This window comes from Zonotrichia leucophrys, chromosome 1, assembly GCF_028769735.1.
Source record: "Zonotrichia leucophrys gambelii isolate GWCS_2022_RI chromosome 1, RI_Zleu_2.0, whole genome shotgun sequence".
NCBI lineage: Eukaryota > Metazoa > Chordata > Aves > Passeriformes > Passerellidae > Zonotrichia > Zonotrichia leucophrys.
Genome location: NC_088169.1, coordinates 88,502,640 through 88,514,812, shown reverse-complemented (window position 1 = coordinate 88,514,812; position 12,173 = coordinate 88,502,640). Strand labels below are relative to the sequence as shown.

General features: G+C 43.1%; 1 protein-coding gene across 2 annotated transcripts in view; it reads left to right on the top strand.

Annotated features, from left to right (window-relative positions):
- The first annotated feature begins 7,997 nt into the window (after positions 1 to 7,997).
- DCBLD2 (discoidin, CUB and LCCL domain containing 2) overlaps positions 7,998 to 12,173 on the top strand; it is a 42,232-nt gene continuing 38,056 nt past the window's right edge. For both annotated transcript variants that reach the window (XM_064721339.1, XM_064721344.1), the window contains exon 1: positions 7,998 to 8,300. In XM_064721339.1, coding sequence (XP_064577409.1) covers positions 8,192 to 8,300 — 109 coding nt within the window. In that variant the 5' untranslated portion in view covers positions 7,998 to 8,191. The remainder of the gene's footprint in view (positions 8,301 to 12,173) is intronic.

The window sequence follows — 12,173 nt, the reverse complement described above, 5'->3', positions numbered from 1 at the left end:
GATTCTCTTCTTTTCACTACAGTTTTACTCTTCACTGTGCTGATATGGTTGCAGCTCAGCTCAGTTAGTGGTTCTGCAACAAAAGATCAGACAAAATCAAGCTGCTCTCCAGTTTCTTTATCTGGAAGAGAAAGAGCTGATATCAACAATTTTATACTCCAAGTCACAATTTTAAGAACAGGCAAAGTACAAGTTCTTGAAACAAATTAATTTATTTGTTAAGGAAATGACCAATCTCATTTGCATCATTTTTGAAACAGAAAATTTGCTTGAAGCTCTTCCTTTTGGATCTCAGCTTCCAGACATTGTCTTCACAGGTCCCAGGTTGTTACAAGGTTCTGTTGGCATCTGAGGCTCCCCTGTAGACAGCATTAGGCAGAAATATATTACAACTAAACATTACATTGGTCTCTGAGAGTGATGAATGGACATAGTATTTCCTTTAGACTGGATACAAAGCCCTGAAACATGCCACACTTTATTCCTCTCTTTCACCTTCAAAAGAACAAAAGAAAGGGTGCTCTTAATTATTTTCCTCATCATAAATGTGATCTGTTCTCCTCAAGCATGTAAATGTATCAGTAAAAAGCTGCAGCATTGAGGAGCCCGACTCCTCAAAGAAAAAAAGCCCAAAGCTTTTCTATTTGCCACTGGCCAATGAGGTTGGAAGCAGAAATCAATGTAAATCAAATAATGATTCAACCTGGTATAGTGACTAAATCAATTCAGAGCTAATAACAAATAAGAATGCAGGCAGAGAAGACAGCTAGAACAATATAGACAAGATACAGAATTTGGAGCAGGTGCAAGTCATGAAAGATTGTTTCAAACTGGGCTTTGCATGCAAGAAGAAAAGCTAAAAGAACTAAACTAAAAGACAAAACTAAATCCTGACAAAAATGCAATACATTAAAGTGAATTTGAAGAGCAATCTCTTAACAGAGAGGAAATGTATGGAAATAATTGAAGTAGAAGATTCATAGTTCCTGATTAAGCAAAATAGATATAGACTTAGGTATGCTCTTAATTCCCACAGAAACTAAAGCCATGATTAAAATTTTACCTGTGCTTAAGTGCTTAATTAATCCTATAATAATTATAGGCTCCTCCTTCAGTTTTCACTGAGCCGCAGGATTCATTGTAGCATGAGAATTTAAATTGCTTGATGCTTTGAAATAGTGCTCTTGTTTAAATGTATAAGATTCACAGTTATAAGATAGAATTAGTCTTTCATATTCTTTTAACTGTTCTTGCTTGAAGGATCTTAGTAGTACTGGCCATTGATCTGATAAACATGAACGTGTTTGCGAGTAGAAGACAGTAAGAGATCCTTCCAAATATTTTCCTTCTCTATTTACAGTGTTTAAATAAGAAAAAAGAGTTTTTTTCTTATCGTCAGCATTCCTGAATTGTTTCATATAAAAAGTGCAGTAAAAATGTAAAAAAAAATAAATTATTCTTGGAATTTATGCTACTGTTTTCCCCAGATAATGACTTTCAGCACAGTAAAATTAAGAAGTTTCTTACTTAAATAATCCAGAACTAAACGTTAAGTGTTTATTCTATTTCAAAACCACAAACCACTCAGCAACCAAATAACTCTAGGGTGTCAAATAAATGTGTTTTATGTTCATTCATAAAGCTCCTATCTGAAGCGAATTAATAATGAACCTCGGGTAAATATGTAATGGTGGCTTTATAATTGTGTTTCTGAGGATGAGACTAATTACGTACATTGATGTGAGTCATATATAATCAATATGCATTTTTCTTTCTAAAAGGATTAATTTAAACCCCTTCTGCAACTAAGACTTTGTTGCTACTCCTAAAAAATAATTAGCATAATAGGCAATAAAAACTGGAGCAAAGAAAAAATGAGAGCAAAGAGAGGAGTAGAATGATTTTACTGAAAGCTATAATAAAACCTAGAAATTCCAAATGAGATTTAAAAAAGTTGCCAAAAGCAACAAAAGCTAGGTTCTAGAACATCTAGACCTGGAAGTATAGGACTTTCACCCATAGCACATCACTTGGTGCCTTAGAATCATACAGTCATAACAGGTCAGAAGGGACCTTCATGGGTATCTAGTTCAACTCCTTGCTCAAACAGCCAAATCAGATCAAGTTGATCAGGGCTAAGGGAGTCCTGAACATCTCTAAATATGGAGGTTCTACAACATCTTTGAGCAACCTAGTCCAGTGTTTGAGCATCCTCATAGTATGTTTTTTCCTTTTTACCTAGAATATGTAATTTACTGCGCTGCAATTTGTGTCTGTTGGCTCTTGTGCGATCGTGGTGCATCCATGAGAAGAGACTGGTTCCATTTTCCAGTCTTGTCCTGCAGTCAGGTAGTTGTAAGAAGCAAGAAAGTCTCCTTTTCTCCAAGCTGAAAATATGCAGCTCTATCAGCCTCTTCACATGCATCATGTTCTCCAGTGCCTGACTGTTTTGGAGGCCTTTTGATTGACTCTGTTCCATGTGTCAATATTGCTCTTGTACTGGAGGGAGCCTAAAACCAGTGACAGTACTGAGATGAGGTGTTATGAAAGATCATTCCCCTGGCCCTCTTGTTAATACAGCTCAAGATGCTGTGGCCACCTTGGCTGCAAGGGCACAGTGCTGACACACATTCAAACTGTCCTCTAGGACACAGAGGTCCTTTAATGCTTCCAAACAGCTCCCAGCCTGTACTACTGCATGGGGCTATTCCTTCCCAGATGCAAGACCTTGGAATTGCCTTGGTGGAGCTCTCTCTGAATAGCAGCCCTGCCCTCGAGCTGAATTCAGCTTTTGAAATGCAACAAAAGAATGTAAAATCTAGAGAGCTATGGTGGGAAAGAAGCCCAGCACTCAGAAGTTTCTTGAGGGAAATGAGAGAACCAGATGGAGATGACAGTTTCAGTTATCTCTAGAAGTTACTCACAATGGGAAGGAAACATTACAGAAATGCTTAGCTTGCTAAACATTTTTCTATCAGCACTAAGGAGTTGGTCTGGTCTTCTGTCTTGCCATATTAAAAAACCAGTATTTGTGCTAATTTCGTAAGAGGTACTGACAATTATTATGAGATTGATATCATATGTTATTATATTTGTGTTTGCTTCCCACAACATTTTAATTTTGTATCCATTTTGATTTGATGGCAGTGACAGTTCTAAGTCACCAACTGAAACCAAGTCTTTCTTACAAAATTTTTTGCCCCAGAGGAGCTGCCTGGGAACTCCCACAGACCAAAATATGCAGTACTGTGCAGATGGTGTACCTAAATTCATTTTGTGCTCTAATCTTCTCAGAAGGAAGATTCTGTAGTTACCATCTTGATTTATCAAATTCTTCAGACTGCTCTATTACATGTGTTATAAATGATCAATCGAAAGCCAAATTACCAAAAATGCTAAAAGATTTATTTATTTTTTTCTGCAACCAAAATACGGTCCTCAAAACCACCACAGCCAAAGAGACAGCATCAAGCCCAGGATCAGCACTGGGTGAACCTGGATCCGACCTCTATCGCAATAGGACCCCTGCCTCGTTCACAAGAGTCGCTTCTAGCAGGGATGTTTTATACAGTTTATTATGCCCGAGGCGACGGAGTCCAAGTTTCTTTTGTAACTCTGCATATTCATAGTTGGTTCTTTCAGACCTTGGACAATTGCCGTTTCCTGGTTGATAGCCAGCGTTGATTGTATCCTGGGAAGTCAAGTATTCACATGTATCTTTCTGGCGACTTCGACTTCGGCTATCACGATCAATGTTACCAACAGGGCGATGATCACTCTTAGGCGTCTTCCGATGACTCAGGATAACAGTGATCATTGCACTGGGTGCGTCTAATTATAAGCTAAATGCCGATCATTATCTGGTCGCCTTCAGGAATTTCGGAGTTTGAATAGACATCCGCCTCTCGGGCTGCTTGTGGCCAGAGACACATTTGGATTTCACAATCTTTATAAAATACATTCTTTTATAGCATGAATTATTTCTAACATACATGAAAACCATGTATTAAGACAAGTCTTTCAAACCATTGCATTGGTAATCCTTGGGCTCTGTAGATTCTATAAATCTTTGAGTCTTTTGAGGTGTATAACCTTTAATAGTTTATTATTGCTTCTGTCAGGATGGTGGTGTTCCCTTTGCAAAATATGTAAGCTAGGGTCCCCAAAAACCATTTGTAGTCAGGGAAAGTAGCTTTGGGATAAATTTCTAAGAATGATTAGGCAAATCTGGCCTTAATTTAGAATAGCTAAATCAAGTTCACAAAATACCTTTACAACAGAAGATAACACAGGAGGAAACCTCTGTCAGGTCCACTAGAACTGTTACTGAATTACATGTAACATGTTCAAATGCTCCTCTTAATGCATGGCACCATGAAATCATAAATTATTCAAGGAGTGATTTTTCCAGTACACAGCAAATACCACCAATGACTGGTGGTCTTAGGAATGTGATCCCTGTAGTACAGAAAGGATGTTATTGTAGTGATATAACTGCTTCGTGTGACCTGTTATGTTCGCCCAATCATCCCATCAAAAAAAAACCCCAAACAATATTTAAGGTAGCAACAATTTTAATTGAATAGTTTAGAAAATATATAAATAAGGGATAATTTGGTTCAAATAATAGCGCATAAGCAAAAACAACTGCGGGGTACGGAGGGCAGGGTTCTTGACCCTTGCCACTTCACGTACAAGCTTGCCAAGTAAAAGTCACCCCTTATATGCCATGTGTCAATTCCATCTCCTCCTATTTTCGGTTCGTCACTTTTCTGTCTCCGCCTTCATTACCACCTTTACCACGCATGCGCCACCACTCGGTTTGGTGGTCGCACAAGTCTTTGGGGGTCGTCACTGATGAAGGCCCTGTAGTCTTCTTCGTTGTCCTTTAATTCACCTTTGGGTTACACATGCGCACCAAGCCAGTACAATGTAAGCCAAGACTAACGTATCACTGCATCTACATATCAAAGCAATAAGTCCTTTATAATTAGCATTTTCTTGGACCCAACCAGGTTCTTGGTCATTTTTAGCAACTGTATCTTCAGCTTCTTTCCTGTGGTCCTTGAGAACATCTGCTGGGAAGGGGGGTGGGTGGAGCCCCTCCTTTCCCTCTCTTCTTTGGCATTACAACTTTTAACTATTAACTATTTTATTATTCTCAAATATTAATTACTGTATCAATATTGGTTACTGTTTCAATTTTTATCAGCATGAATCATACCTATTTACCACAGATCTATGGCATGAACTTCTGTGTCTGGTGAATGGAAGACAAAGCAACATATATAAATTATTTTTGATTCACCTTCCATTATGTGTTGCAGGATGTATTGGTGGCTATTACATCTTACAAGATGACTAAAAAGATTCATCTGTAATACACTTCCTTGACTTTGCTTTCGTTGCTGTCTCTTCCCATGTCATTAAAAGGTTTCAAAAGAGGAAAAATATAAAATGTTCTAAAATGCTCATGTTTCCTAAAAGGCTTATAATTCCTGAAATAAACAGGGCCAGGAGATTTCTTCTCCTTTTTAATGCCTTTATTAAAAGTCATCAGCTCAGGATTGGGCGGCTCAGCAGGGCTGCAGTCCCTGTCGTGTCTCTCAGGGCAACTCAGACGAGGAGAACATGCGCAGCTCTATCCACTAGGAGCAGAGCTGGGGGATCCGGTCCATCGTGGGAGCCTTTAGGGCATGATGTCCCCATCAGATCTTGGTGTCCCTGGTTCGGTCCTTCCTGGTCCCGCCGTCGGGACGACTCTCTGCTCAGGGCGAGAGGGGCTCCGCATCTCTGCAGGCTCAGCACTTGGCTCCTCACGTCTGGACATCACTTTAGTCTCTCAATTCTTAGGTGGCTCGTTGTTTTTAGGGTTTTCTCATTGCATTTTGGAGTCGAGGTCTCAAAGCATGCTGGTCTTTGGAGTCACTTTGCATAACCCCCCCACCCTCTCAGGTGTCTTCACTATGCTGGAAGAGAGCCCTGCCTTGGGGAAGGGCCATCACCCCACCCAGCCAGGGCTTTTACTAATACAAAAGAGGAGAAAGAGGAGATAAGCTACAACGACCCGTGATTACAATAACAAAGCACGAAGAACCCTGGCAGAAACAGAGATCTGGCTGCATCCCTGTAACTCTTTCTCACAAAAAAAAAATTAACCGAATTTTTGTTCATAACAATTCCCTAATTATATGAGAAGCCACCTTCCAGTAGCTGAAATAAACAGGGCCAGGAGACTTCTTCTCCTTTTTAATGCCTTTATTAAAAGTGATCATCTCAGGATTGAGCAGCTTGGCGGGGCTGCAGTCTCCCGTTGTCTCTCCCAGGGCAACTCAGAGGAGGAGGATATGTGCAGCTTTGTCCACTAAGGGCAAAGGTGGGGGTCAGGTCCTCGCAGGAGCCTTTAGGGTGTGGTGATCCCATCCGTTGTTACTTTTCCCGGCCCCATCCCCCTCAGTCTCGGTGCTGGGGACGACTCCTGGTCAGGGCGAGAGGGACTCCGAAGGTGTTCTGCATCTCTGCAGGCTCAGCACTCCGTTCCTCACGTCTAGACATCACTCCAGTCTCAACTCTTATTTTGCTCGTTGTTTTGGGGGTTTTCCTAGTACGTTTGGAGCCGTAATCCCCCACAGCATGCTGGTCCTGGAGTCACTTTGCATAAATCCTGTTATGAACAAAAATTCAGTTGATTTTTTTCTGTAAGAAAAAAGCTACGACTATTGCTGGGCTGCTGCTTATGTTATGGTAATTACGGGTCGTTTTTGTTAATGGTTGTTTTGGTCTTAGTAAAAGCCCTGGCTGGGGTGAGGTAATGGCCCTTCTCCGAGACAGTAACGGGTGGGGCACTTCCCAAACAGTGAGGAGAAGAGACCTGGAGGAGGGGGGTTATGCAAAGTGACTCCAGGACCAGCATGCTGTGGGGGACTACAGCTCCAAATGCACAGAGAAAACCCCAAAAACAACGAGCCAAATAAGAGTTGAGAGACTAAAGTGATGTCCAGACGTGAGGAGCCAAGTGCTGAGCCTGCAGAGATGCGGAGTCCCTCTCGCACTGACCACGGGAGTCGTCCCCAGAGCTGAGACTGAGGGGGACCGCGCTGAGAAATCAACATCTGACGGGGACATCACGCCCTAAAGGCTCCCACAAGGACTGGATCCCCCGGCTCTGCCCCTAGTGGCTAGAGCTGCACATATCCTTCTCCTCTGAGTTGCCCTGGGAGACGCGACGGGGACTGCAGCCCTGCCGAGCTGCCCAATCCTGAGCTGATCACTTTTAATAAAGGCTTTAGAAAGGAGAAGAAGTCTCCTGGCCCTGTTTATTTCAGTTAAGTTTTCAGCATCTTAATAAGGAATAGTAATGTTAAAACAATTACTAAACATAATCAAAATACTTCTTCAAGCAACTCTGTGGATTGGGTAAAACAGGCTCCTGAGACGATTTCCTGCCATTTTGGTGCGGCCAGCACTGGACACTTCTAGCCAGGAACCAGTATCTGTGATGAAGAGCTGTTTGGGAGAAGTGGAGAACAATTTCGTCCTAAAGTCCTACAGTGCAACAGCTGGAAAGCTCTCCAATCACACCGGTGTGTGCTCAAAAGCTGGGGGACAAGGGCTAAAGCTGCAATGGCTCACAGCCAAGCCCTCCCACATCTAGAGCTGAATTCACGTTAGCGTGTGGAGCACTATGATTATCCTTTCACAACAGCAATACCCGTGTTTCCAAGGGCTTTTGTTTGAGTTTTCCCCAGAAATTTTGTCTTAATCTCTACTTCTAGAAGGGAAAAAAGCTCAAAAAAGTGAAATATTCGTAGCCAGCTAGCAGAGGAGGTCGGATGTGGAACAGAGCGGGAATTCAGGCGCTGGGTCCCTGGGACTCGGTCTGGGGCCCTAAGCCCCGCGCAAGCGGCCCGGGAGGGCGCGGCTCAGGGCGGGAGCGGAAGGGGCCCCAGGCTCGGCGGGGCCGCGCCGCTGCCGCCGCCGCCGCCTGGGGCTCCGCGGCGCCTGGGCCCGGCCGTGTGGGGCGGAGGGGGCGGCAGGAAGGAGGGCGGTCCCGTGCGCCCCCGGAAGCGGTTGGGCGGCCGCAGGGGACGGGCGGGCTGGCAGGAGCGCAGCGCTCAGACGCGGTCCAGGGCGGCCGCCCCGCAGACGGGATGCCCTGGGACCGCTGGGCGCGCCGGCCACGCCGCGGGGCATGGTGAGCCCGGGGCGGCCGCTCCCTGCGGGGACCCGGCGGGCGGCCTCGCTGCTCCGCCCTAGCCTCCTCCTTCTGCTATTGCTGCTGGGCACCGAGGCGCAGAAAGGTGGGTGCGAGCGCGGCGGCGGGCGAGCCCCTCAGCTATGGCGGCCGGCGGAGGGAAAAACAGTCCTCCGGAGCTCTGCTGCTGGGAGGGGGCGCCTCTCGGCATGTGGCTCTTCACGCCGAACCTGTCCCCGGCCTGGCCCACAAAGGGCGAGAGAAGAGCCCTGTTTTGAAACAAAAAAACAAAACCAAAACTAAACAAGAAACATTTTTTTCCTGCCCGCTCCGGCACTGCCGCGGGAAGCTGGCGGAAGGAGGGCTTCCCCTGGGCGGGGCGTGACCGCGGCTCGGAGGAGAGCTGGGGCTGTGGAGGCAGCTCCGGGCACTGGGGCAGGACAGGGTTTGTGTGGGGTTGGCACGCCCGGCCCGCGGGTGACCCTCTCTGCCGGCTGTGGAGTGTTCGGTGTGAGCGAGGAGGCGGATAAAGGAAAGATTCTGCTTGTTGTGAAAAGAAACTTACGCTCGCCCAAGAAAATGCAAAGTATATAGGAGAGAAACGTGTGATAGAGTAGTAGGCGTTGTTGGGTTTTGCTATTTTGGCTTGGTTTTGGGGTTTTTTTTTTGGTTGGTTCGGGTTCTTTTGTTTGCTTGGTTTTTTGTTGTTGTTTTGTTGTTTTTTTTGGTGGGGGTTTTGTGGGTTTTTTTTGTGGGTTTGTTTTTGTTTGGGGGGGTTTGGTTTTTTTTTTTTGTTTGTTTTGGTTTTTTGTTTGTTTGTTTGTTTTAGTTTGGGGGTTTTTTGTCTAGAGAAATCGACGAGATTTCTCCTCGGTTGGAATTAATGACCAGGCTTTAGCACTGTAAAAATTACAAGGCCCAATTTGGTCACTTCATGGCAGAAGATCAGAGGATGCCACTGTGACTGTCACTTCGATCATGTGCTTGGGACATAGTGGTGGGAGTGAGTGTTTTAACAGCAGCTTGAAACTCACTTCTGGGTTTGGGAAGATCAGGTTTGTGGTTGTCAATTCCACTTGATTTTTGCACTGGTCTTGCATCGTTTCAGAAACGGATCTCCTCAGAAACTGTTTTGGCACATAACTTTTTCTTTCTGTCTCAGAGATGGAAATATGGTTGAATATCAGAAATGCTGCATTTAAATGCACAAAGAAAATAGGAACTATATGCACTTTACTGTTTATGCATCTAAATTAAACATTTAGTTAGTTAAAATTAATTAATTGAATGGGAGAAGCTCAGTGTTGCATCCATGGAGCAAGGTAGTTGTGTGGACCTTTTCCTCTTATTTCCAGATGATTGCATTTATGTTCCTATACACCTACAAAACAAATGCTTATTAGCATTTGACACAGCTGAGTTTGTTTTCCTGTAATTTATAATGGAGCTGGAGAAGACCCATTTGCTTTTGAGAGGAAATTGGACTGTTTTAATAGCCTGTCTTTTGAAGGTAGCTGCTGGATGAGACAAGCAGCAGCAAAGTGTTCGTTCATCGTGTAGGAGCATCATGCTTGTGCTGACCTGACACTTGTGTGACCTTTTGATAAGCAGACTGAGTTTGTTATTCTAGGAGAAGACTGAAATAGCTGTAGGGGTAGGGAAGAGTCATAATTTATGTGCAGATGATTGAATCAAACTGGCTCACTGATTAGTCAGGGATGTGTTAGAGGGGGTGGGACCATGCAGCAAGAAAAGGAGCTTGCGAGGACAGCAGGCTTTTAGGTATGTGTCAGACTTCATCTTTCTGTACTTCGGGTAACTGCTGAAGAGCTTCAAGTTGCAGTGTTAATGCTTAAAGTTAGCTCAGAAGTTTCACTTTTGAGTAGGAGGGGAACTTTTCTATTGACAAGCCTCATTTTATTTGCTAGCAAAAGCGGAGCTTGTTGTAAGGTGGGGGACTCTGGTATTGTTGAATTCAATGCTTCAATATGAGAAACTGCTAGAGTTTCGAAGAAGGGTTCTGCTGGTGAGGGACTGTTTCCTTGCCAAAATATTTTCATTTATCTTATTCTACAGAAGGTTGGAGAGCCCATGTCCTGTATCTCTAAATACTGGCATAATTCCAATTTGGGTAAGGAATCCCATATAGAAATGAAGCTGCTGTCTAGCTCTTGAAGGTCTGCACAAAGTTACTACTCAATTAGGGCATTAAATATGTGATCAGGCTTCTAAGAGAATATCTTGATTGACAATGAAAGTAACCGAGTATTGGGAAATTCCACAATTAAAATTGCTTTTCTTTTATAAAAGTACAGTGAGTGATACTATGTAGGAACCTAGCTTCATTCATTACCTTAGCAAGGCTGATCTTCTGTTACTAAGTAATTGTTCATTTTCTTTTCTACTGTTCAGCAGCTCTAAGCATCACATTAGACATGGTATTTAAATCTTTTTCTGAAGATAGTGTTTTCATTTCTCACATGCTTTTCTGCAGAGCACCTTTCTGGTGTGAACTGATGTAAAAATAGCATTATTTTGGTCAACATGAAACTTGTTTTTAATATTGGGTCAAATGGTGCTCCTCTCCTTCCAGACAGCAGCAAACTGAGAAATGAAAAAGTGCAGGCATTGCTGTGATGAATATATGTTTTTCACACTAGCCCACTGTATTATCTTGTAGGATTCAAGTGAAATTTTTTCAGTCTATCATTAAAATCATTATTTATGTAATTCAGAATTCCTTGTTCAAGGACTTGAACTTGAGTGTGTTGCTATCTTCGAAAACTGAGCATTTTGTATTAGCTCTAACACCTTCAAAAGTGCCTTGTGCTGCATTTCATAATCTTGTGCCTTGGGGACTGTCTAGCTGATGGCTGTGCAAGTCAGCTCTTGTGATTTTTGAAACAGTTGTGTAGTGATTCTTGATTCTGGTTGCAAGGAAATTGATATTTGAAAAGTACTTAGAGCATTTTTTTTGTTTTTCTTGTAATTAAGCAGGTGTGAATAAAAGCAAGTCAGCACATAAGCTTGCTGCTCTTTGTGGATTGAATTCTGAGAAAGTGTTCTTAGCAGATGTTTAGGTCTTGACATAAATTTGGTACGGTCTGTTCATTAACCTTTTTTAAATTTAGAGAAACACAGCTAGAGGAGGAAGGGCTGCTTAGCTTTCATCAAAGTAGAAGTTGAATAACGTGTCAGTAATTCTGAAGATATGAAGCTTGTAGGGTCTGTAGAGTAAGAACTTGGTTACCACACAAATTAGTTTGGTACCTATCTGTTGGGATTCCTAGTGGATACCAGTGTACCTATATAATGGGAAAAAATGCCTAAAGTTAGAAGGGGCCTTTTATTCTGAAGCTGATTCCCTAGTGGCTTTAAGCAGATTTATTTACTGTTTTGGTTTTTTTTTTAAATTAGCATTGAATGTTTGTTTTTGAATGAGATTCCCATATTTTATTCTAAACAAACAACAGCCCATCAGGGTGTTGTTATATTCTCAAGCTTTGTTGAAGAAAGTGCAAAGAACTGATTCACCACTGTAGCTTAAAAATGTTTGCTGCGGTGTAGCAGAGAAAAAGAATTTCTGAATGTCTGGTGCTGAGTTACCATCATCTGAAAAATGAATTGGAAGAATTAATGTCCCTGTGCACATTGAAATGGTTTTCCATGGCCTTGTGTTCAGGGACTCAGCCACAGTATTTGTGGATCATTTGTGTTTTCCTTGTGTCTCATCAGTTCCTTGGTGTGCTCTCCTCTCCACAGCGTTCCTGGTCTCACCTCTGCTTGTCCTTCCCATAGGGAATAGGCAGCGGTGGTTCAGGCTGTGGCCAGTCAGAACTGGGCAGGTGCTGATCCGTCAGCTGTCGTTTGGGGAGAAGCAATCAGGCAAAGAGAAGATGGCTCTAGCTACATATCCAGCGGCTGAGCAAGATGGAGGGAGACTGCAACTTCTCCCTCTGGGTCCTGGAAGAGATGATCT